The 24,352-nt window shown below is 35.0% G+C and overlaps 1 protein-coding gene across 1 annotated transcript; it reads left to right on the top strand.

Moving 5' to 3' along the window:
* The first annotated feature begins 4,829 nt into the window (after positions 1–4,829).
* On the top strand, positions 4,830–24,148 carry LOC126968471 (carboxypeptidase E-like). Its single transcript, XM_050813534.1, has 8 exons — positions 4,830–5,298; positions 5,381–5,577; positions 5,655–5,810; positions 5,925–6,091; positions 6,725–6,876; positions 10,542–10,802; positions 18,015–18,157; positions 21,975–24,148. The coding sequence occupies exons 1-8, from the start codon at positions 5,085–5,087 to the stop codon at positions 22,116–22,118; spliced, it is 1,434 nt and encodes a 477-aa protein (XP_050669491.1). The 5' UTR covers positions 4,830–5,084; the 3' UTR covers positions 22,119–24,148.
* The last annotated feature ends 204 nt before the right edge of the window (positions 24,149–24,352 follow it).

Genomic DNA, 24,352 nt, shown 5'->3' on the forward strand with positions numbered 1-24,352 from the left:
TGTGTTACCCATAAGCTAGCCGTGCAAAGGAGCCTCCCACTGGTAGACTTAACCTCATAGTAACTTCAGAGTTATTGGTGATTTTTGCAATGGTCAGGTAAATTTTTGTTAGGTCAATTATTAGTGTTATCTGTGATCAGCGCCATCTATCGAAAATCGTTGTTGTCGTATTACACTCGATAGATTCAGCTTTCCATTTGGTAACGAAATAGTTTATGAAAGTGACACTAGACATCGTGTAATCTAATACCATGTCTAGTAAGCTCCATAAAATTTAAGTTTCATGCCAAGAGAATAACGAAAGATGTCGCCCAATGTACCATTTGAATGCTTATACAAGGTGAAACTAAATGGGTATACTATTCTTTGAACCAGACATTCCTTAGGTCATCTCTAATGACTATGTGAAGTCAGAAATGAATTAGCATTATATTTTAATACAATATTTAAAGTGCTAAGTTTTCGCAAAAACTATGATTCCCTCAACCCTAATCAGCTGTTTTTTTGAACTCTCTTTGACCTTAAACAGATGAAAAACGTAGATGTGACATAATATCAGATAATAGTAAAATGTCTACGATTCATTACAGCTGTGAAGCAATTTGTGTTCTCATTTTGCCATGAAGACAAAGTTATTTTGTATGTGCATTTGCTTTAGCTGACATTGAAAATACTTCTAAATTTGTATTTACTGTAGTTATGTATTACCCAATAAAGATTTTTTTAATTCTAATCTTATTATGAAACTATGTTATGTTAGTATTTACTCTGATATCCGCGAGTGTTACAAATTTAAATAAAACACGTTTAAAAGATAAAAACTAGTGTAATTGTAACTGTGTTTTTACATTTTGTGTTTTTTTAAATATGTTGGGTTGAAAAGATCGGCCTGTCTGCGTTAATACTCTTTGAATTGTGCTTTGAAAGACGATATTTACTGCTCTGTGTGTGTGTAAATGTCTCTTCTAAAGGCACCCTACACACTGCACCATTTTTAATTCAAGATTTGTTTATTATGTTCGAAATTAAATGAGTTCACATTTTTGATAAGTTATTACGTAAGCAGTTCAATGTAGAATTATTTGAAGTTTTCTTCAAGTTACATTGAAAATAATTCCAAATTTGTAATTATAGATTATGGGTACCGCAACGGCACCTTTTTCTGCCGTGAAGCAATAATGTGTAAGCATTATTATGGTTTGGTCTGAATGGCACTGTAGCTGTTCTTATTACTGGGCAAATGAGTCTTGACATTTTAATTCAAAAATTTTTTATCCAATAAAGATAATTCTAATAGACTCCTATTAAGAAATTGTTCTCCACGGATTTTTTTTTGTCAAATATGGATATCTTTGACCATCCTCGTATTAATAATATGTACTCCATTCCCGGACCGGGTTTGTACCCGGCCTGGGTATGGAATGGGGCAGTTATTGAGTTTTTCGTAGGAAATTTCTCACTAGCAGCCCATAGTTCAGAAATGTAGATGCTCGCCCCCTATTACGTGGGAATTAAACATAGTGAAACGTGGGTGGAAAAAATACACCTCTAACCCTTCAGGAATACAGACGTGAAACTGTGTAATGTTATGTAATTTCTTATTTTGTTTATTAGTTTCAATAACAGGAAGTAAAAAATGAATGAATAATAACATAGACACAAGCCACATTTCATGTAGTGTGCATACTCCTTAATCATAGATTATTGTTTATGTTTAAGTCCATAGGTAGGTGACCTCATTCTGTTTATAAACAAAGGCCCCGCCTAAAACTAGCAGTCTCTATAAATTTAGGGTTGTCTAAGAAAATAAATTGAAAAATAATATTTTTATTTCGTAGGGAAGTCTTTTTCTTTTTTTTATTTATTTATTAAAACTTAAACATCACCATACTATTGCATATGACCCAAATAACGTACCATTGAAGGGATGTTTCCCTTTCTGGTTCACGTTGTATAATGGCTCATCAAACTTAGCCCCTCCAAAAAAAAATTTTTTCTATTTTTGAATTTTCAATATCGCATATCGTTAGTTCGTAGTTTGTTCTTAATTGTACGCTATAAATAATTGTTTGTTCTTTTGTTGTTTAATTAAAAATGGGGGGAAACGCCTACTATTTGGTTCTGGCACTCGCCGGCCGCTACCGCGGCACGCTACGCTCGGCTCGTGCGTTGTTTTAACTGTTCTAACATAACCTAACCTAACCAATTTTAATGAATCGAGAACAAACAAATGTTTATAGAGAACAATCAAGAACAAATGGCGAACTAACGATGTAATAAAAAAAAATCTGGGGGGCTAACTTTCTTGAGCTTTATATAATTACATTGGCTATTAAAGCTTGTAAATAGGTCTTGATCCGTAGATAATAGATTAATAATATGAAATGTGTATTTTTTTTAATTTTATGTGATAATTATGTAAATAAATACATGTTTTTTTTATAAATGTTGTACATATTATGATGTAAATAATATATTTCACAAAAGTTCTTCATAAAATTATATTAATGATAGGTAGGTAGGTATTCCTACAGCCATAGCTTAGTAGCTATCGCTACAATTTAGATAATAGATTACCTATATAGATATAATATAATCTAAGCGCTGTTATAGACAACCGGTCCATGCATCAATATCTATAACAATAAAATTGATTGTTAATAAGCATCAAATTATAAAAAAGATTGAATAATTAATATTTAATAATAACCTATTATATCTAGTTGCATCACGGGCTGCGATATGACTTATGGGTTTTCGTAATATTCATGACATTGTCATCGAGTATCGTAACAAATAATCATATACTCAAGTAGAATTATGTCACAGCAAGCAACTAAAAAGAAATGATGAAAAATACTTTTAAAGTATTAAAACGCGTATAATTATCACTTAAATTTCTATATAAGTTTTTTGCGTAATAGGTATTTTTTTATAATTTATTTATCTCATTTTCAGGGAACTACGGTTGTCATTTGACACTTGACAGGGGTCGTTGAGATTTATTTGTCACAGTTGTCACAGTGAAGTCACAGCGACATTTGGTGCCTTGGACATTGTATTTTCTGTAGACAGATGGTTTTTGGCTGCATTTATTGATAGTCAGGGCCGGATTTAGGTGTGGGGCTATAGCTCCGGGGCCCCCCACAAAACAGAAGCCTCACAATAGAAAATTTAAAAAATTCAGATAAGTATTTGGTTTTGATGGATTCAAATTGTACCGAAGGGACTGCATTTTCGAAAATTAAACCCAAAGATGGAACAAACCATCTATCAAAGCGTTTTATCCTGAGCAATGAAAGATACTTCGGAAACTGAATTTCAGCACAATTTCACACTCGAAAGATTCCATACGGTAACGCTTAAATTAAATTTAATATAAGTCTTGTTTCCAAATTATATTACCATGTTTATAAATAATAAAATAATAAATTATTTATTGGAAAACTCAAATGAAAATAAATGTCCATTTTATTTGGAAAATATTTTGGGGCCAGGGGGCTTCCACTCCTTTGTTGCCCCGAGGCTCTAAATCTGATATTATAGGCAGTGTTAATTTTGCCAAAAACCATCGTTCCTCAGGAAAACTGGAAAAATTGCTTAACACAATGGTTCTATAAAATGCAAAAGTGTATTAATTCTGACCGGTGTTAGAATATACAGGGATTTAAAAATCCTGTACTATACCTTAAGGTGCATGTTGGTATTAAGTAGTTAGTACATAATTATAAATATCGATTTTCAGGAAATAATCACATTAAAAATAAGTGAGAAAAAGAGTTTGAACACCTCCGCCTGCGGCCATTTTCATTTTTCAACGCCCACTTATTTCATTCATGCTACCTGCGAAGGGCGCGCGGGTTGAGGGCACTAGCGATAAACAATGAAAATGTTGTATTATTAAATACATAATCCACTGCAAGCTCTGCTCGACGTTCACTGACTCCGATACATTTAGTGGAACGTTTCACGACATTCACGTCAGTCTTGCAAGTAAAGTGCATAATTACTTTATTTGTAATCCCTACGAGCTGCGGCGTAGTTACAATTATTGCACCCTAGACTCAAATGAGCATGTTAAAATACTCTTCATTCGAGTACACGACGCTTATTAATTACTAATTTACGCGATTGGTGGTATCGGCCAAAGGGCAAGGTCAATGTGCGACCAGACGAGATGCCCAGCTGTTTTCGATTGAGTCGCCCGCGCTGGCCGCTCAGCTGAAGCTAGCTCTACGCGACCATTGGACCGAGTTCAGGGCGGTGACCTTAGTTTACTGGTAGATTAAATAAGTCAGGATTTCTCAAGATTTTTGAAATTGATTTTTCATTTAATATGAGATGCCCTTTTTACTGTTACATTTGATCTAAGGGTGTTTAATTTTTGATTTTATTTTTAGTGGTATCTCCGCATTCTACTTAATTTCCGAGTGAATTATCGTACAGGATTTTTTAACACACTGTATTTGTTTCATTTTTGTTCATCATTCAATGTTTATAAACAAGAAATTTTAAGCTTTGCAAATATCTTTGCAAAGTTTAAAAATTTTTGAAACTACCATCTCTAGTTTATATGCTTTAACCTCGAGTCTATAGATTATCTATGGCAATCTTGCGCTTACTACTTATAACTAATACAGTTGGGAAATTATAATAAATCGAATAAAACTACTCAAGACTTGGCCATAAACCATAAACTCCAAAAAAAAAATACTACTTTTATCTTTGTTTTGACATAATGTCTCTACTCTGCTCGTTAGAGTAAAAGTGTTCTGTGGTAAAAGTGTTCTGTGCTACTCAGCCAGCAGCCTCGCATTTTATTGGTGCATGATATAATGACGTAGGTAGTTACTACACTGGAAGGAGAAGTTCGTAGCCTCGTAGGTATCGCGGGAAAATCGATCAATAATCACCATTCAGTATTCACCAAATCGTATTGAATAGTGTACCCTAATTTCATTCTTAACTTTGAATCGACGTAGCGTATTGTTTAATCGTAATCTAATATTTATTAAACCGGAATTTTAAACTTGTCTCAATTGAATATTATGAATGTGAAGTTATAACACTAGACCCTTTTAAAAATGTATCGTATATTATTTTTGTGCTTTGTGGTGTCTGTGTCTTCTAAATTTGTTTGGAAACACCATAATAATGAAGAACTTCCTGTAGTTTTGGAAGAAGTTCATCAAAAGTGTCCGAATATAACAAGGGTGTACGCTTTAACTGAACCTTCAGTTAGAAATGTGCCTCTGTATGTTATTGAGTTATCAGATAGTCCTGGAGTCCATCAGCCCTGTAAGTAAGAGCTGATTGTCAAAATATTATTAAAATTGTATGTCTCATTTATGAGTAAACATAATATTTTTTTTTATAACAGACAAACCAGAAGTTAAATATGTAGGGAATATTCATGGAAATGAAGTTTTGGGTCGAGAGTTGCTATTGGGTCTTGCTGATTATCTCTGCGAACAGTATAACAACAATGATCGTCACATAAGGGCCTTAATCCACAATACTCGCATACATTTACTGCCTGCTATGAATCCAGATGGTTGGCAATTATCAACTGATGCTGTAAGTTTTAATGTAGTATATCAATTAGATATGAACTTTAAACTAATCTTCTCTCTACCTAATTATTTTTTGTGTAGGGTGGGCAAGATTACCTTATTGGTCGCAACAATAATCATTCTGTTGATTTGAATAGAAATTTTCCGGATTTGGATGCAATCACATTTGAGTTTGAGCGACAGGGAATAAGTCACAATAACCACTTGTTAAGGGATGTAACAAGACTAGCAGCTCCTGTAAGCAAATTTTACATTATATTATATCCAATTAAATTGTTCATTGACACTTAAAAATTACCATAATACAATTTTTAATAATTTGCTGAGATTCTCAAAAACTCTTTGATGTAGTTGGAACCAGAAACCCGAGCTGTAATGAGATGGATGATGTCTATACCATTTGTATTGAGTGCAGCATTACATGGAGGTGACCTTGTAGCAAACTATCCTTATGATGAGAGTCGCAGTGGTGCTCCTGTCTCAGAGTACTCAGCTAGTCCAGATGATGATACTTTCAGGTAAGTTTTACTATTAAAGTTTTCTATACAATATTTGTTATGTATTTAATAAGCTTTATAAATAAAAAAGCTTGCATGATAAATATAGGTTCAACATATTAAAAATCGTGAATTTCATATGTATACTGATGACATAGAAATTTACCTGCCTTTCAAACCGTATGATATTGAAGCTTTTAGTAAAATTCCCTCATATGGATGCAGCCATAGGTCCATGTTTGTTGGAGCATACTAAATGTCTCGTCTTGTGCACAGTATTGTTTCTCCACACCCCGGCGAGACAACATTACTCCTTATTTGAAAAGAGAATCATTACTAAAAATGGGGTGTCATATGAAATTGCACTGTGCTACTTTAATATTTGGTATCATAAAGAACGAAATCCCAATTTACCTTTTTAAAAAGCTTAAATATGTATATATATGTGTTTCGGTCTGAGGGGTGCTGGAGCAAGGTAAATTACTGGGCAAACAAGACTTAACATCTTATGTGTGAAGGAGATAAGCGCAATTGTAGTATCAATGAGTGGCACACTACAATATAATTGGCCGGGCGTATAAATTATGCATCATCAGCTGAACGTTCTGCTCATCCCTTATACAATAAAACTAATAACAAATATCCATTCCTAAGGGATCTGGCAATGGCATACGCAAATGCACACGCCGATATGGCCTCACCCAAACGCCGTGGCTGCCACACTGGTGAAGACGAAAGCAGCTCCTATAACTTTGGTGTTCAGGGTGGAGTGACTAACGGGGCAGCTTGGTACAGCTTGAAGGGTGGTGAGTGTTTGTTATATCTAATAATACATATTAATTCTATCGTCTGTCTATTTATCTTTTACTGGCTGACTTTTGTTTTGAAATTGAATAAGGGTTTCACACAATTTTTTTTCACCATTAAAACTAATTACATTATGAATGAAATCTGATTCAATGTTAGCCTAGTCTGGGTCATATGTTCTGTTACAAATAAAAATGTTTTAACTTTTTTATACTGTACTTACCTACTGTACACTTTATAAAACTTATCTGTATTTATGGATTTAATTCATAGAAAATAAAAAAATCGATTTGAAATGACTAGCTTGGGCCTTAGATCATTTATATATCTAGATAGATTGTGACAGCTGTTGAAACGTCGAAAAAACACAGAATGTGTCATACAAATCGCATACTATAGTAATATTCCTGTCCTGTTTTCATCTGTTGTCGAACAGCTAGAGACTCTATCTAGACGTATAAATTATTTAAGGCTGTGTCTTTAAGCAGGTCTTTAATCTGTCTAGCCCCGAATGTAGGTAATGTTCACGTAGTGTTTCTATGTGTCGTTTAGAGCAGGCTATCTCTTGTCTGTCCCAAACTGTCCATAATTTTTAGTTCAAGGGGTTCATATCTGGGTATATTTATGTATACAGTTCATATTTTATTATTTTTTAAATATTTGATACTTATTTAAAACACTTTTACCTTTGAACATGATTCATGTATAGGATACAGCACATTACAAACTAATTTGTTATGTATATACAGCCAATGTAAATTACTTTATTGATTGAAAAAAGTGGCCGTTGAGTTTCTTGTAGGTTCTTCTCACGAGCTTTACTTATTCCAAACATATGGTAGATTCAGTAATAGAAAAGAAATATTTATATTAAAGATTCAGAAGTACTTAGTTTAAGTCTAATTAAATAAAGTTTATTTGAATATGACATGTGTGTGACCTGTTTTTTAAAATTTCTTCAATGTCTCTCTGGTCGTGCGTCTGAACCAACCCTTACGGAGTATGATCCCTCAGTCCAGCACACAATGTATGATATTTTTCTTCTTGTTTGTCAATCGGCGATCTGCTGCAGTCCCACTAATTCGAAAACAAAACATTTCTCCATTGGACTACGTTCCAGGTCACATGTTCTTTAACGAATCGTATTACATGGCTTTATCGCCCATAATTCAAGATTTTTTACTTCAAATTACCTCACTAGGGCAGTAATAAGTTTACTACGACAGATTAAATATTAGAAATGTGCTTAACGCGTATAAATCGCGTGTGTATTGTATATCTTGACACTCTTGATTTCCTTATCCCAAACATCAACCACCTTGATCGTAATGACCACCATAACACCCCACTTTCATTAAGAACTATTACTCCGCGTGGTACTCGGAACTATCTCCTTTGGCTCCTCACCCCTGTCCACATACAAAACAACTAAGAACTGAAGCCAGCGAACCTCTTCTACGGCCCGGACACACAATTTCTTGTACGCTTGTTTCCTTTGTTTCGCCTTCATTCAGTATAGAATTCCTTGGAATTTCGGGATAATAAATAGCACATACTTTTACCCAGACGAAACTTAAAAAAATCGAAAGGTTGTTGAAAGTATCATGTGCAGTTATACTTCACCATATATCTACAATGTACTTACATATAGACGAACAAAGAAAGACAGCAAGATAGAAACTTAGTATTTTGAATATTAAACCACTAGCCAACACACACATTGACAAATCAAAATTGGTCACATTTTATTGGTCTGTCTGGTCTGAAGGTGCTACTACGTCTGGTGTATATAGATTTTGGCACTTTTAGTAGCAAATTTTCGCATTTAGCGACATTTTCAAAGACCATTCTAATTTCTGTTATCTCAATAAAATAATGCCACATCAATTATTGTACTTCGAATATAGAAGTCAGAATGCAACTTGCATTTTGCTCTCGTTTATCATTTATAATAATAATATTATGATTGTAGTTTCCTTCAATAGAACAGGAAACATGTCTCTGTGGAGCGTAATACTCTGGCATTTAATATAACATGCAGTTAACCATGAGTTTCAAACATGTTATTAATGCTAATTCGGTTGTTACTATTGTTCAAATTTTATGCAAATATGTATTGCTTATTATGTTGTCCGCTCTTTTATAATCTTTTGATTAGATAGTTTTTTATGGTCATTTTTGTGAATTTCGCTATTAATTAATTTTATCGCTTCGATTTTATTGTTTTTTCTGTTAGTTCAAATTGCTAACTTCTTGGTGTTCTCTCTCTCTCTACTCAGTCATTATCAACCATTTTGTTGTAAGTAGTCTTCAGATTGCGCTATTTTGTCCGGTATCCGCTACTTCCACGCAGTTCATCAATTATCTCTGTAGTTTTCTTCGATCTCATATGTAGTCTGCCTCTGCGTGTCTTTTGTTGCTACAGGGTCTCCATAGCAGGTCCGTTGTTCACCACGAGTCATGTTCCCGCTCTATGTGTCCTGTTTCGCATTGGTGACGGAAATACTGCATTTGGCAGCTGATTCCAAAAGTGGTTGTGATAGGTAACAAGTTTGTTGAATATCGAGCGGTTCCGAATGCCACTGTATGGTAGCATTATTATTACTGTATGTGGTGGTAAATATTAATAAATCAATAAATAATTATTTGAATCAAGAAGATCGAAGGTAGGTCTGTCTCATGACAAAGTACTATCGAATTTATCTTTTACTAGCTGCCCGGACTTCCTTCTGTCGAAAGCTAATAGCATAAATTAAATAATTTTCCGAGTGATAAATAACGGGTATCTCAACAATAAACGACGATGACATACAAAAATAAGTTTTCTATTTGGTAGACTGCAAAAGTAGATAATACTCATTCTAATGCTATCCCGGCCGGTACCCCCGCAATCGCTATGTTCCCTGCATTTTAAATCTGTAATAATATCTTCGAAAATATTCATTCAAATTACATGCTGTAAGGGCCAATTTGATCAAAATGCACTGTTTATGGTAGGTTGCTTAAAATCTCTTCGTAAATTAGTCATTACTTTTCGTAAAAAGTAAAAGATAAAAATTTTTTATTGTGGGTTGTCCCTAAGAGATAGACATGGTAAATGTTTTGTATTGCGGACTTTTTTTGACTTTATTAAGGTGGAAAATTTATCGAAGTTGCGTAGTTTTAAAGATTATATACTTTGTAATAGTAATAATTAAGTCTGTCTATTATATTTTATAGTGTTGGTGTGCACTTTGAAACGCTTTCACAACCTGCGACTTCATTATATTTTTCACCTACGAGATAAGCTTATTTTCAACTATTTAATACCTACGCTTCCAATATGAGATACCTATGAGAACTACAAGTTGTGCTAGAACTTAATGCACGGCATTGAGGATTGTCTCGACGATTTAAACACAGAATTCGTGTCACACGAGCCCTGAATAAATCCGGTACAATGAGTTTCATCAATGTGTGGAAATTGCACAAAGAGTGAATCGCCAATACTATAGCACCCCGCGGAAATGAATTGTATGGAACCTTGTCATACTAACGCCTATTCTCCCTGGTCTAACCGTCGTCACTAAAATGGCTGGCTATCCCTACCGCAACTTGCGGGAATTTCTTGCATTTAACGTTTGATCAATATGAGTCACAATTACATTGTATTAATAACTTTAAGGTATGCAAGACTTCAACTACCTAGCTACAAACGCGTTTGAGATAACCCTCGAGCTGGGCTGCGATAAATATCCACTGGAGAAGGACTTAGAGAAGGAATGGCACAGAAATAAGGATGCTTTAATTGCCTACATCTGGAAAGCCCACACCGGGGTGAAGGGCATCGTGACTGATGACTCCGGGTTTATACAAAACGCCGTTATATCGGTCGTTAATATTACCGGGCCTGTGCCGAAACCGATCCGACATGATGTTACTACAGGTACGTACTTTAATATTAATTGATATATTTATAGCTGTATCGTGTATTTACTGTTCCGTCCCAATCTAACTTCGAGATAATTAGTTTATTTTCAAAAGTGCGGAGGAAACAGTCATTGTTATTCTGAAAGTATTAGCGTTTGCTTGTTCGTTACGTAAATTAATTTAGTAGTAAAATGTAGATTGTGTAGTAAATTTGATATTCATAAGAGTGATTTCAGCCAGGAGGGCTTACGCGGTTTTGATGATTTTTTTAATTTAAAACGTTTATTTTCACATACTTTTGAGTAGATAATTATCCAGCCAAATATATTATGTATATGTAAAACAGACCACAAACAATACTTTAGATTAAAAAAGAAACACATTCACTTTAATGACTTAATTTATTATACATCGACAGCGACGCAATTTTTGGAAACAAATTTTTTGAATTAACGTTTACGAATTAAAGTACTTATAATAAATTTCTTAATTAAATTCCGGTTGCGTGCAACATGTCGCAAACATGACGTACTAACGCAACCGCCGCGGATGATCTAAACCATAGTTTCTCAACCTTATTTTGCTCACCGCGCACTTTGAGATTTTTTTTTTCTAGAGTATTTTCGTGTATTTTTTTGCCTCTTTAGACTATATTTTTTAATCTACCCACGCCCCATCTGCGCCATCTCAATGCCCCTAATTTTCTCTGGGTCTTCTACTGCCCCCCCGAAAGTCTCAAACGCCCACAAGGGGGCGTTATCGCCCACGTTGAGAACCTATGCTAAACGTAGATATAAGAATTAGAATACTGCCGGCTGGACGCCTGATCAAGGGCTAAAATGCCTGGCAAATCATGCGAAAGCCTGGCATATGGTAACCCTAATTAGGGTGGAAATATAAATAAGAGAGAATTTCATAAACAAACTATATTCTCTGGAAGTTCTTGTTCTTATTACAAAAATTGGATCTTGTTATAAAACATTGTAATATTGGCGTCGTGTATCATTCTTATTTTTGTTATTTATAGTATCAAATGTTTCCTTGTAAATTTTATTTTTAATATTAAACATAGTTTTATAAGATCGTAATGGAACAGGGGGCCTACTCCTAAAATCGATATACGATAAATCGTGGCATTAGTCGTATTGAATCCTACTCTTTGTTGCATCGTAATCAATGTCGAAACGATGATTGAACGAACGAAACATTATTCGATATTATCGGTCATAACCCTACTCTTAGTTGAAAATGTCAGAGACGAATATTCGAATTTCACAAATAATCAAACGTCACTTTTACGATAATCTCAACGACACCTCCTAGGCTGTCGATGCTATTATCGTTTCAAGTTGTATAGATATATTTACCATACAATATACATACTTAATAAATATTATTGAAATAATTATATGGGATTTACTATTCAACAGGATTTTTTTACTAATAAGTCATTTAAGTCATTTTGTTGATCGTTTGTTTATGCGTAGAAATAATGCAAATGGCCGCCTGAGAAATAGGAAGTCGACGAGAAGGGTTGAGTTACTTTTTTTTACATTTTATTATCCGCAATTTTTGTATTATTTATTCAATTTTAAATGGTCATATTATATTCATTACATATTTTTTTTACATTTACTTTATGTGTAAATGATACCAAATTGGTAGTGCAGAGTGTGGCATGGTCCTTAGCGCCTAAACTATGTTTTGACTTTTGACACTTAATAGCGACATAGCACAGATAATGTTTAGGTTTGAACATATTTCATTCACACTAACATCGTAAAAAAAATCAAAATATTAGTCTATGATAAACGATAAGGAATTCGAACATTTGTTAGAGTAGGATAGTTGCGATGTATTCGGAGTATTATCGTATCGTTCCGAATGTATCGTTGTCGATTTTGCGAGTAGACCTCCAGTAATAGACGCGATCATTCAGTGCCTGTTTGCTATCTAATCTCTACCGCCATTTCAACGATACTCGTGTTTGTAAAACAATGATGGTTACGTCAATAAACACGCGCGTGCTCTCACTCGATAACACTCCGCTGTGAATATAAGTCTTGATTGAGGGTAATTGCAAACTAGTGCTCCCTTGAATATCACTAAGGCTGAGATCTGTAGAGCGAACTTACAGTTTGCTCAGACTTATCTAGCGAGTTAAGTCGCAGTCCGTATTTATAGACATCGCTTTGAGTGTCCACTATAACGACGAAAACTCAGACTATCCCTAAGGAAGAATATCCAAACATGAGGGGAGTAAAAGGTAGGGTGCCTAACGTCATAATAATTGGCTAACTATAATAGGTCTGAGTTGCCAAAAACCAAAAACCAATAACATATATGGCAGAAGAAAATGGATCTATATACTGCCCAAAATCGTCATGACTTGCCACATTCTATAAGAGGTACCAGTAATACTAAATCATTGATTTTAGGGTGTAAAAGAGACATTTCTTGGGAATGATTGCCGCTGATCATGGCCACATACTCTGGGTAATGCCTATTATGGGTATTACTAATGATCATGGCCCGGGTGTCTCGTTGTCTCATTTTACTTCGTCTCCGCTTTGCTATTTAATTCAGTCACTTATTTCTAATTTAATTTTATATTTTTAGAATAATGATTATTACATATTTTAAGTTTAGAATAAGTGAACTCGCTATTACTCGCATACACACTTAAGTTTCATGAAGATGGCTTTAATGGAATTTTAAGTTTTAATTTAATTTTAGGCATTAAGAGAAAAATTTTAAAGAAATAAACAACTTGTCTGTTGCATCTCAATATTTTCTTAATAATGTTCTAGATGTTCATAAGCACATTACGGAATTTTCTAGAAATTGCGACAATCATAATGTTAACACGAGGAACAAACATAAACTTGTTATGCCTACTTACTCGGTTAAGTCGAGTTAGTAAGTCTTTTATTGGGTTTATCATTTTACAATATGATCCCAGAGAATGTTCAAAATAAATGTGTTACGAAATTTAATAGAATTGTTAAAAATCGTTTGTGTGGGAAAGGTTATTATAACATACATGATTTTCTTAATGATACCACAGACTGGCCATGAAGCGAACACATATTATAAATTTTTATTGTATGATAATTGTAATTGTAATCCATATTTTTATAAAAAAAATCCCGCTGAGTTTCTTGCGTGTGTATTAAACAGATTAATAAGTGATTTTGAATCTCATTTAAAATAAAAATATTTGAATTTGAATTCTTTGAGAGTTTGGTTCTTGTATATTTTGATCAACAATTCCTTGCGTCGTCACAATAACTGTTGTTGCGGTCGTCTGTGTGTTGCATGTCGCGTGACGGTTGGGCGGCGCGCCTATAGTTCGCATTATTTCCCATTATCATTCCAATTTTCCAAGTATAAAATTACGATTGATAAAGCGATTTTTATACCCTTAATGGAATATAATTCCAAATTTTTTTGTTTAAATATCTATAATGTGAAAAATAGTTTCACTTTTACCGTGGTTTCATAAAACCACACAATCCTTTTTTGTTCTATATTTATAAAGTAATAACATTTAGAATTACATTATAAAGTTAATTAATTGTGAGTGGTCGTCGACACGAGCTGGCTGTGACCGAATGGGCGTTACGAAAGATAGCGTAGAACCTCGCCTGCCATCTATTTTATTTCAGGTTTAGGTACTAAAAAATATACAGAATATAAAATGTATATAATATAAAAATAATAATATTGACACACTTTTTACACAAATTATCTTGCCCCAAATTAGGCATATATAGCCTGTGTTGTGGATTGCATGACAACGATATATTTAATACAATATACTTACTTAAACATACATAAATACATATTAAACATCCATGACTCGGAAACAAACATCCATATTCATCATATAAATACTTGCACCTACCGGGATTCGAACCCGGGACCTCTAGCTTAGTAGGTAGGATCGCTAACCACTCGGCTATAGAGGTCGTCGTATATATAATATATAAGTACTTATCGTTATAAAATTATTAATCTTACTATTGTACACAGCATAATATTAATACTTCTACTAATTTTTCATTGAAAAAAATGATGTGGTGTCGTGGGACACCAGATAGGAACGAAGTTCCTTCGGCTAATGTAGAATCGACACAAATTGCAAAAAAAAACGTTTTAATATTGTTATAATCGTTATCATATATTAATATAATAATTTTGATAATTTATACACTACTCGCTTGTGTATGCGACTGTCGCGCCTGCGCACGTCTCATTTAACGTTTTATTCCACGGACTTTTTTCCACGGATTTTTTCTTACGGTTACTATCACATTTTTTTCAGTTCGGTCGCGCAGCAAAATCCCTATCCCCTCCAAGCCTGCCGTAAGGAACTTCGTTCCAAAAATATTATTATTGTATTAAAATTCTTTAGTAAATGTTAGAGCCACTAAGACCTTGTGTAAGTAATATGTCGTGGACACATATTAGGTACCATTGAGCTTTTTGTATGTTTGGATCATAAGATAAAGCGGATATTATGCGACATTGTTCTTACAGCTATACAATTTTTTTCATTACCACGTATTGAATAAAATCGTTGCGAGTGGCTTTTTTGCCAGTTATGAAATTAATATATTTTAATAAATTATCACTGAATCTACCGTTCACAATCCTATGTAGGATAGCTCTTTGCCAGTAATTTCACGTCTTTCAAGGATTCGTATGTCCTCTCCCGTCCCAATACCAGTTTTATACTTAATTGCTTAATGAATCGCTTTAGAATAGATTCTGTGCTCTGTTTGTCATCAAATTCAAATATTTTTATTCAAAATGGGATTTAAAATCACTTATTGAACGTCGAAAACTACCATTCAAAAGAGACTGCCTCAGACCTGAGAAGAATGGGCGCAAGGAACTCAGCGGGCTTTTTTTTAAAATATATTACAATGTGATATCGTACAATAAACATTTATAATAATTAAAGAGCCTGAGAGTGTGCGCTTTATTCTCAGTCCGTGGTGTCATTAAGAAAATCGTTTATGCTATAATATCCATTCCCACACAAACGTTTTTTAACAATTCTTTTAAATTCCGTAACACATTTGTTTTGTACATTTTCTGGGATCATATTGTAGAAGCATATACATCGCCCATCAAAAGACTTACTAACTCGACCCAACCGAGTAGTAGTCATAACAAGTTTATGTTTGTTCCTCGTGTTAACATTATGAATGTCAATGGTGCCTAGACTGTCGAATAGAACTCCATTTTTTCTCTTACTAGTGAGATGTAAAGTATCTTCACTGACTATATTGTTGATGGTTTTGCTGGTATCAATATGTTTTCGGTTTTCTAATTCATATGTAAGTTTATTCGAACCTTGTGCCAGCTGCAGTGACCAGCCCATCACTCTCATATAATATCCTCAAAGTAAAGTATTCAGCGTGCCTAAACTTTAACTTCAAAAAGTGTTCCCACATAAATACTTTATGACCTGATACTTATTTGGAATCGACTAATGGTAAAAATAGTGTATGATGTTGTAATTCAACCAAACAATAAAATCTTGTGTCCTAGAAACATTCATCACTTATCCTTGATTCAACGAGAATGTTAATGACTTCTCACTTCCTTACAGAGATGAATTAAAATTTACATCCTACTTTACTTGTTTTATTATTCATCGCCGTCTCTTGAATCTTAAAAACAACTCTACATTCAAGACAACTTTTGACTAAATAAATTTCATTAATTATAATATTGAGATCAACGTTTATTCAATTTTAGGTAGGTATATGGAAACTTTTTAGTAACTGTGGAGCACATACAGACTAATATGTAGTTTATGTCTGTTTTGACAACTTTGCGTATCTTCCGAATGCCGTTTTATAAACATCGCCTAAATAATTCGAATTCTATAATTCGATCAGTGTCAAGTAAATTCTTAACTACATTTTTTTGGATATGTTTTTAGACTTAATAGAAAGCCAACAGTGATCTGATGCATTCAATAATTATAAAAAGTAATATTTAGTCACACTTTTTCCCTAAACTAGATTATTTTAATGCAAATGTATCTTTAACATAATCCTACACTAAGAATAGATGATCCTAAAGCCCGATCCATACTTAGATAATTTATACGTCTAGATAGTCTTTTACTGTAAGGCAACACATGACAACAGGCCATGGTTTTTTTTTATGGAATAGGAGGACAAACGAGCGTACGGGTCACCTGTTGTTAAGTGATCACCGCTCCCCACAATCTCTTGCAACACCAGAGGAATCACAGGAGCGTTGCCGGCCTTTAAGGAAGGTGTACGCGCTTTTTTTGAAGGTACCCATGTCGTATCGTCCCTGAAACACCGCACAAGGAAGCTCATTCCACAGCTTTGTAGTACGAGGAAGAAAGCTCCTTGAAAACCGCACTGTGGAGGACCGCCACACATCCAGATGGTGAGGATGATATCCTAACTTGTGGCGTGTCGTGCGAAGGTGGAATTCGGTGGCAGGAATCAGGTTGAACAGCTCTCCGGAACACTCCCCGTGATAAATGCGGTAGAATACACATAATGAAGCGACGTCTCTACGCAACGCCAAGTGATCCAGCCGTTCACTGAGCACTGGGTCCCCGACAATTCGAGGTTTATTACTGTAGTGTGCATGGCAGTCGTCTTACACACGTAGTACGTCAGTCACTTGTGCGCGCGTATGCAGAATATGATGCCGCCAGTTGGCCGCTATTTTTTTCGACGTACAGATTTCGATCTCAGGAATCATGGATCTATAGATCATTTATACGTCTAGATCATAGGTTGTCAACGTGAGCGATAACGCCCCCTTGTGGGCGTTTGAGACTTTCGGGGGTGCAGTAGAAGATCCAGAGAAAATTAGGGGGCATTGAGATGCCGCAGATGAGGCGTGGGTAGATTAAAAAATATAGTCTCAAAAGGCAAAAAAATACACGAAAATACTCTAGAAAAAAACATATTCTCAAAGTTGGCGGTGAGTAAAATAAGGTTGAGAAACTATGGTCTAGATAGACTGTGATAGCTGTGAAAACGTCAAAAAAATTGAGGTTGACAGTTAACCTCTCTTTTGAGCAATGCACGAATACTAGCCCAAAGTGTAGTTGTAGCTGTTTTCATCGGCTGTCTAGTAGCAAGAGACTCTATCTAGACGTATAACCGATGTAAGATATAAATGTTATTCTATACAGACAGTAATATGTAATGTGGTTCAGACGCGTACGGCGACTACTACCGCCTCCTGACCCCGGGCCACTACGAGGTCACGGCCAGTCACCCGGGCTACTTCCCCGTGTCCCGGGTGCTCTCCGTGCCCCACCACCAGGTCACCGCCAAGGTGCTCAACTTCAGGCTTGAGGTAAACTAACGTTACTTATAACAAACATTATTTCAAACTATAACCTATTAATTAAATCTCAAATTTTTGTTCTGCCTTTCTTCAACACGCATGTTCAATTATCTTCTTCATTTTTAAACGGAACCTGACGGACTCTTATCAGTGATTATTAAAATCAAAAAATAACACGGTATAAGTGTACGATAACTGCCAAGGACGACACAGCACTACACTGTGGCTGGAGAATGTGAGCGGAGGTGATCACTTAACATCAGGTAACACTTACCGCTTTAGGTTTCACTTTATTATGTGTTGCATTTGGAGTAACCCTGAACCCACTCTGTTGGGCATATGTCACGTAACGTTTTTTTTTTCGCTACGAACGGAAATTACGCTTTTATTAGATAACAAGTGGGTGTATTATAAATAAGTCTTAAAAAATGTAATGACAAATTAACATGAAAAATATCACGTGAGTTAGTGATAGGGAAGGGTATCGAATTAAATCTCTCTATACCTCACCAAGAGCAAAAAATCGCCAGACCCTTTGTTATAATCTTCCATATAATAATCAAAGTATAATTTAATACACTATTACAATAACAAACCTGTAGTGTCGGGACCAGACACAATGTTCAGCTGGTCCTTCATACCCCCTTGGTCTGAATCTCAATTTCTACCTTTATCTATAAATTAATACACAAATAAAATTTGAAAAACAAAATTTTATGAACGATGCGGGACTCGAACCCACGACCTCCGGCGTTCCGTGCCGGTGCTCTAACCAACTGAGCTAACCGTTAAATTCTGTTTGCTTTGTTCAACTCTCAGGTTGTGGCTTATTATATATTATTATATTATATAAAATTGAATTTTATAACGAGGCGGTACTCGAACGGTTGGCAGTTGGTTAGAGCACCGGCACGGAACGCCAGAGGTCGTGGGTTCGAGTCCCGCATCGTTCATAAAATTTTGTTTTTCAAATTTTATTTGTGTATTAATCCTAGAAGTGAGGGTTATCACTTTAAAAACATAACATATTGTTTATAAATTAGTATTTGATGTTAACTTTAGAGATCAGTCCGCCGACACTCGACAGTCGGGCAGAGATTACGGAACCCTAGATGCGACATACCATTTACGTAATTGGTTTTGAGTCGTCTGTTTGTGTGAAGTGAACGAGTTCCTGTTTCACTCTCGACGACCTTACTCTTTAGTAAAGGGCAGGACCAATTAATAATTATAGGTTTAGTGAATTTCACGCTCGAGTGCTATGACGTCAGAGATCTGTTACGTCAGACGTTATATGTACGCACACTGAACTTAGGCGGCGCGTGGGGACTGAGATCAATACTTTTGTACCGAGTGGGCGTCCTGTAAATAACTTGTGAATGAGACATGACTCTTATAGTATTCATATGTTATTTATGATTCCTTTTTCACTTCCCCACACACTTAATAAGCCTTATCCAATTAAATTAACTTATTAGAGGTAGTGCCCGTTATGGAATTTCCAAATAACTTGATGATAGTAAACATTTTAGAAACCGTTTTGAATTGCACGTCTACAGAATATAGTACATGCTCTCAAGCTTAATAAGTAGTCATAAAGTTTCGGACGTTGCCTTACCAGCGTTTCTATATTCAGTTCATCGTGCGCAGCCTTTGGTTAGCAGATTTGTAAATCACATAGCAGGTAACTTAGAGATTTCGTATCTGAACGAAGCTAAAAATGATTGCACAATATTGTAAGTATTGAAATATTTCAAGACGTTTTAAAGTGTTATTGACACTTTGAAATTTTTGAACTTTGATAAAATTTTCATCACATTATTGATAGAACCGGCCGGCACACGAACCGGAACACGGAATAGGCCGTGACACAAAATGAGCCGGGGTTTTGGTTACTAGCGTTGCCTTCTGCAAGGATTGGAACTCTACTGGACAATATGGCATTGTAAATAAGATTATCACTCCGGCTATAAATCTGAATGAACCACATCAATGTAGTTGTGGCGTTCAGGTAGATGCTCTCGGGTCCCGGGTTATCTTGCCTAAAGTAGGCAGGCTGTATTAGTTGTCACGCAAGTATTTTTTTTTATATGAGAGGGGGCAAACGGGATGGGGAGAGGTAAGGCAACCGCCCATGGACATTCGCAACAACAAGTGTGTCAAGAAATGCGTTGCCGGCCTTTAAGGGAGTATCCTTTTTTCTTGAAGGTCCCTGAGTCGTTCTGTTCTGGAAGACCGCTGCCGGTAGTTGATTCCACAAAGTGGCTGTGCGAGGCAAGAAATTTCGAACAAAACGCGCGGTTGTAGAATGCCAGACGTCTACGTGATGCGGATGGTACTTTGCACGTAATGTCCGGTGGTGGAATTCGGCCGCTGCAATCAACCCGAACAGCTCCTTTGAGCACTCGCCGTGATAAATGCGGTTGAAGATGCAGAGAGAACCCACATCTCTACGCAATGCTAGAGAATCAAGCCGATCGGAGATGACTTGATCGTCGATGATTCGAGCCGCTCTTCGTTGTATGCGGTCAAATGGAAGAAGCTGGTACTGGGGAGCACCCGCCCAGAGGTGAGAACAGTACTCCATGTGAGGCCGAATTTGCGCCTTATAAAGCTGCAGGAGGTGGCTTTTAGTGAAGTACTGTCTCGCCTTACTGAGTTCACCAAGCTTTTTTGAGGCCAGTTTGGCCTTCTCTTCCAAGTGACCACGGAACTAAACGTCGCTCGATATATCGACGCCAAGTATGCCAATACAGGCTGTGGCAGTTTTAATGAATTACAGTAGGCAGTTTAACAGTATTAATGAAGTCATCGCTCTTAGCCTGGGCTGCACCAACTAACTTTAGCAATAGCCAATAACAAACATGTTAAATTACCGATTAACTAAGAAAAGTGTCGCACCATTTAACAATTTTTAGATGACTTCATAATTTTAACTGCTAACCGTAACCGTCCAATCCTGGCCCGTTAAAGCTATTGTTAATGTTAAATAGCTGTCAACAGTTTCAATTGTATATTGACTTGATACCCTAAGATCCCACTTCTCAATTCTGCAGGTAGATATGTATATTTTTTTTTGATAAAACTAATTTTAAATGAACGTTGAGGGAGTAGGCAATGTATTAGCGATAAAAGGTATTTATTTTCTCAAAATTGATTCCTATAGAATTCTTTTTGATGTCATTTCTAATAACTACTAGATACTACTACCGCTTCGGAAACAAATGGCGCTCTGAGAGAGAAGAAGCGGCGCAAGGAACTCTCCAAGCATTCTTTTTTTGCGCTCTTTTCAATAAAAATATACAATAGGTAGATAGCTTGATATAAAGAATCGCCTAAGATGAACATGCCTGAAATAACACATACCTGCAGACTTGAGCACTGGGATCTTGTACTATGATATGTCAATTTTTAATTTTAACTAGGTATACCAAGAAATACGATGGTGCAACATATTCCGCAGTCTATGTCACTGTTAACATTAACAGCTAACTAATTAACTATAACGACCTGTATAGCCGAGTGGTTAGCGATCCTACCTACTAAGCTAGAGGTCCCGGGTGCGAATCCCGGTAGGTGCAAGCATTTATATGATGAATATGGATGTTTGTTTCCGAGTCATGGATGTTTAAATGTATTTATGTATGTTTAAGTAAGCATATTGTATTAAATATATCATTGTCTTGTAACCCATAACACAGGCTATATATGCTTAACTTGGGGCAAGATAATTTGTGTGAAAAGTTTGTCAATATTATTATTATTATAACAACTATTATTATTATTATGATGTTTACATTATTTTTAATCGTAACTTACATTTCAGCCTACATCGAGCTGGTTAGATGATTTTTCATCCTTCGGTCTGTATCCCCATGGTCTCCGAGATGGTCAGCCGCGCATTTACAAACGGTCTCTTTATGAAAAGGTCACCAACATGCTACTGGAAAAGGACGCGCCTAAACATTAATAACATAGGTACAATTTTAATGACATTCTGTTGCAATCTATAATATTTTCTTTAGCATATCTAGTCTGTTGTTAGCATCATATGTTTTCAAGTTCATAAAACGAACTAAGAACATTTATTTCCGTAATTTTACATTTTAAGTCTAGTTTAAAGTTGAATTTACGTAATTAACAACCACCTCGGAAAATTACCAACTTGTTGTATTAATTTGGAACTTCTCATGCGTTCAACTATTAGTTATTATCATCAAAATTCTCAATTATAATAATAAAATTAGTCTTTTAATATCGTGAGTCGAACAAGTTGATATTTTGTTTCTATAGACTCTATAATGGTGTCTTTCATGTCGTTACAGACCATTTATTGTATCTGTTTGTCTATCAGAGCTATCCGTTCAAATGTTAGATTACCTTTTTAAGTGACTCAATGTATATATTTTATTAGTACTACTTAGATATTTTATACGTATAGATAGTCTCTTGCTGTTATACAATTGATAAAAACAGGTCATGTTTAATGCTTTAGTGTGCGTGAATAGCTACTTTAACACTCGCGATTTGTACGACAATTTGTGTTTGTGTGCGTGAATTGCTCAAAATGGAGGTTAATTCTAAACTCAATTTTGTTCGACGTTTTCACAGCTCTCATAGTGTATCTAGACGTATAAAATAATGATCTAAGTTGTAATATTTCTTCTATGTGCTTAAATAAAGACGGCCTTGCTAAATCTCATGAAGAAAAGAATGATTATTTAAAAGTGTTGAAAATATTATATTTTGTAATGAAACTAATTTCGACTTGCTCTATGTACTATTAAAATGTATTTTAATGAATAAACTAGCTAATAAAAATAATTCAATTAATATCCGTATGTAAAGTAACACCGCGTTTATTGTGAAGTATTTGCATTGATTAAAGTACCTACCTAGTCTGTATTTAATGAATGTAATTTAGTTAATATTTATTGAGTATGTCATATTATAAATAATAATTGGTGTCATATATTTGGTGTTATGGATAGAATCAATTAGAGTAAGTAAGTGAAAATACATAGTGGAATTTATAAACAAATATTATGTTTTGGTTTGAGGTGATCACCTGCAAAACAGCAAAATTATTATCTTGTTGAATGGCCCCGCCATGGATCTGGAGCGGTGCCGTTGATTGCGCAGAGTCTAAAAAAGGTATCTTATTCCAGTGCTGGATACAATAAATTCGCTCTACGCTCAAGATAGTGCCAGGGCCTAAATATCTTTTTTTTTATATTATACATACATTGAAATGTGATAATATCAGTTCTAGTCGAATACTAGTTCCTTATTGAGTTCAACAAAAAAATATAGAAACGTATTTTATCTACTCCAATTGAACATTATCTGACTTTAAAGTGATTGTAATCGAGTATAGTTTTCAACCTAAAAGTTGATTAATATGGAAATGTTGTTAAGGAACTTTGAGAATATAACCAAGAGGAGATGGTATTCCGTAATGTTAAAAGTGACAGCTCGTACCTATTCTATGTATTATTGACCAAACTCGACCAATTCTAAGTTTGTCAGAATTTATTAGTTAGGAAAATCTAGGTTGGAATATACATACATGAATAAAACATCAGTGTAGAAGGTAAATTATCTGTTAAAACGGGGCAGATCTGAACACTACGAACCGGTTATGACGATATTATGAATGTATACGAATCTATCGCACGCGTTCTTCATTAACGATGTCTTGTCGGGTTCCTACATTTAATCAAAATAAACCTGTGAATTATCAAAAACTTTAAAATTTTGCAATGAAATTATAATTGAGTCGTGTAAATTGTAATCACATAATGACGTGTGCTAATTATAACATATTTCTTTAAGTCAAATGTACTGTACTGTGTTTACAAAACCATACGCATTGGCAAATCGTCTCCGTTTGATTAAATACTTAAAGGTAAAGTTTAATGTATTGAATATAAATAGAATAAACCGATCTTGTCTTTGTAATTGAGTGTTGAACACTGAATAAAAGTTTATTGTGCAAACTGTCTGTTGTTTTATATTACTTTCAGTTGATTTAGTTATAAGTATTAACGAACTACTCAAAGGGTGCTTAAAACGGCTTTGAAGCCTGCTACACAAACATAGTCGAGGACGGACCCCTGATTTTGTGTTTTTTACTCAGTATTTATAGTTGGAGCTGGAGTTATCGTGTTTAACTACATGAAAACATTTAATTTTTAACCGACT

Source organism: Leptidea sinapis, chromosome 15 (assembly GCF_905404315.1).
Source record: "Leptidea sinapis chromosome 15, ilLepSina1.1, whole genome shotgun sequence".
NCBI lineage: Eukaryota > Metazoa > Arthropoda > Insecta > Lepidoptera > Pieridae > Leptidea > Leptidea sinapis.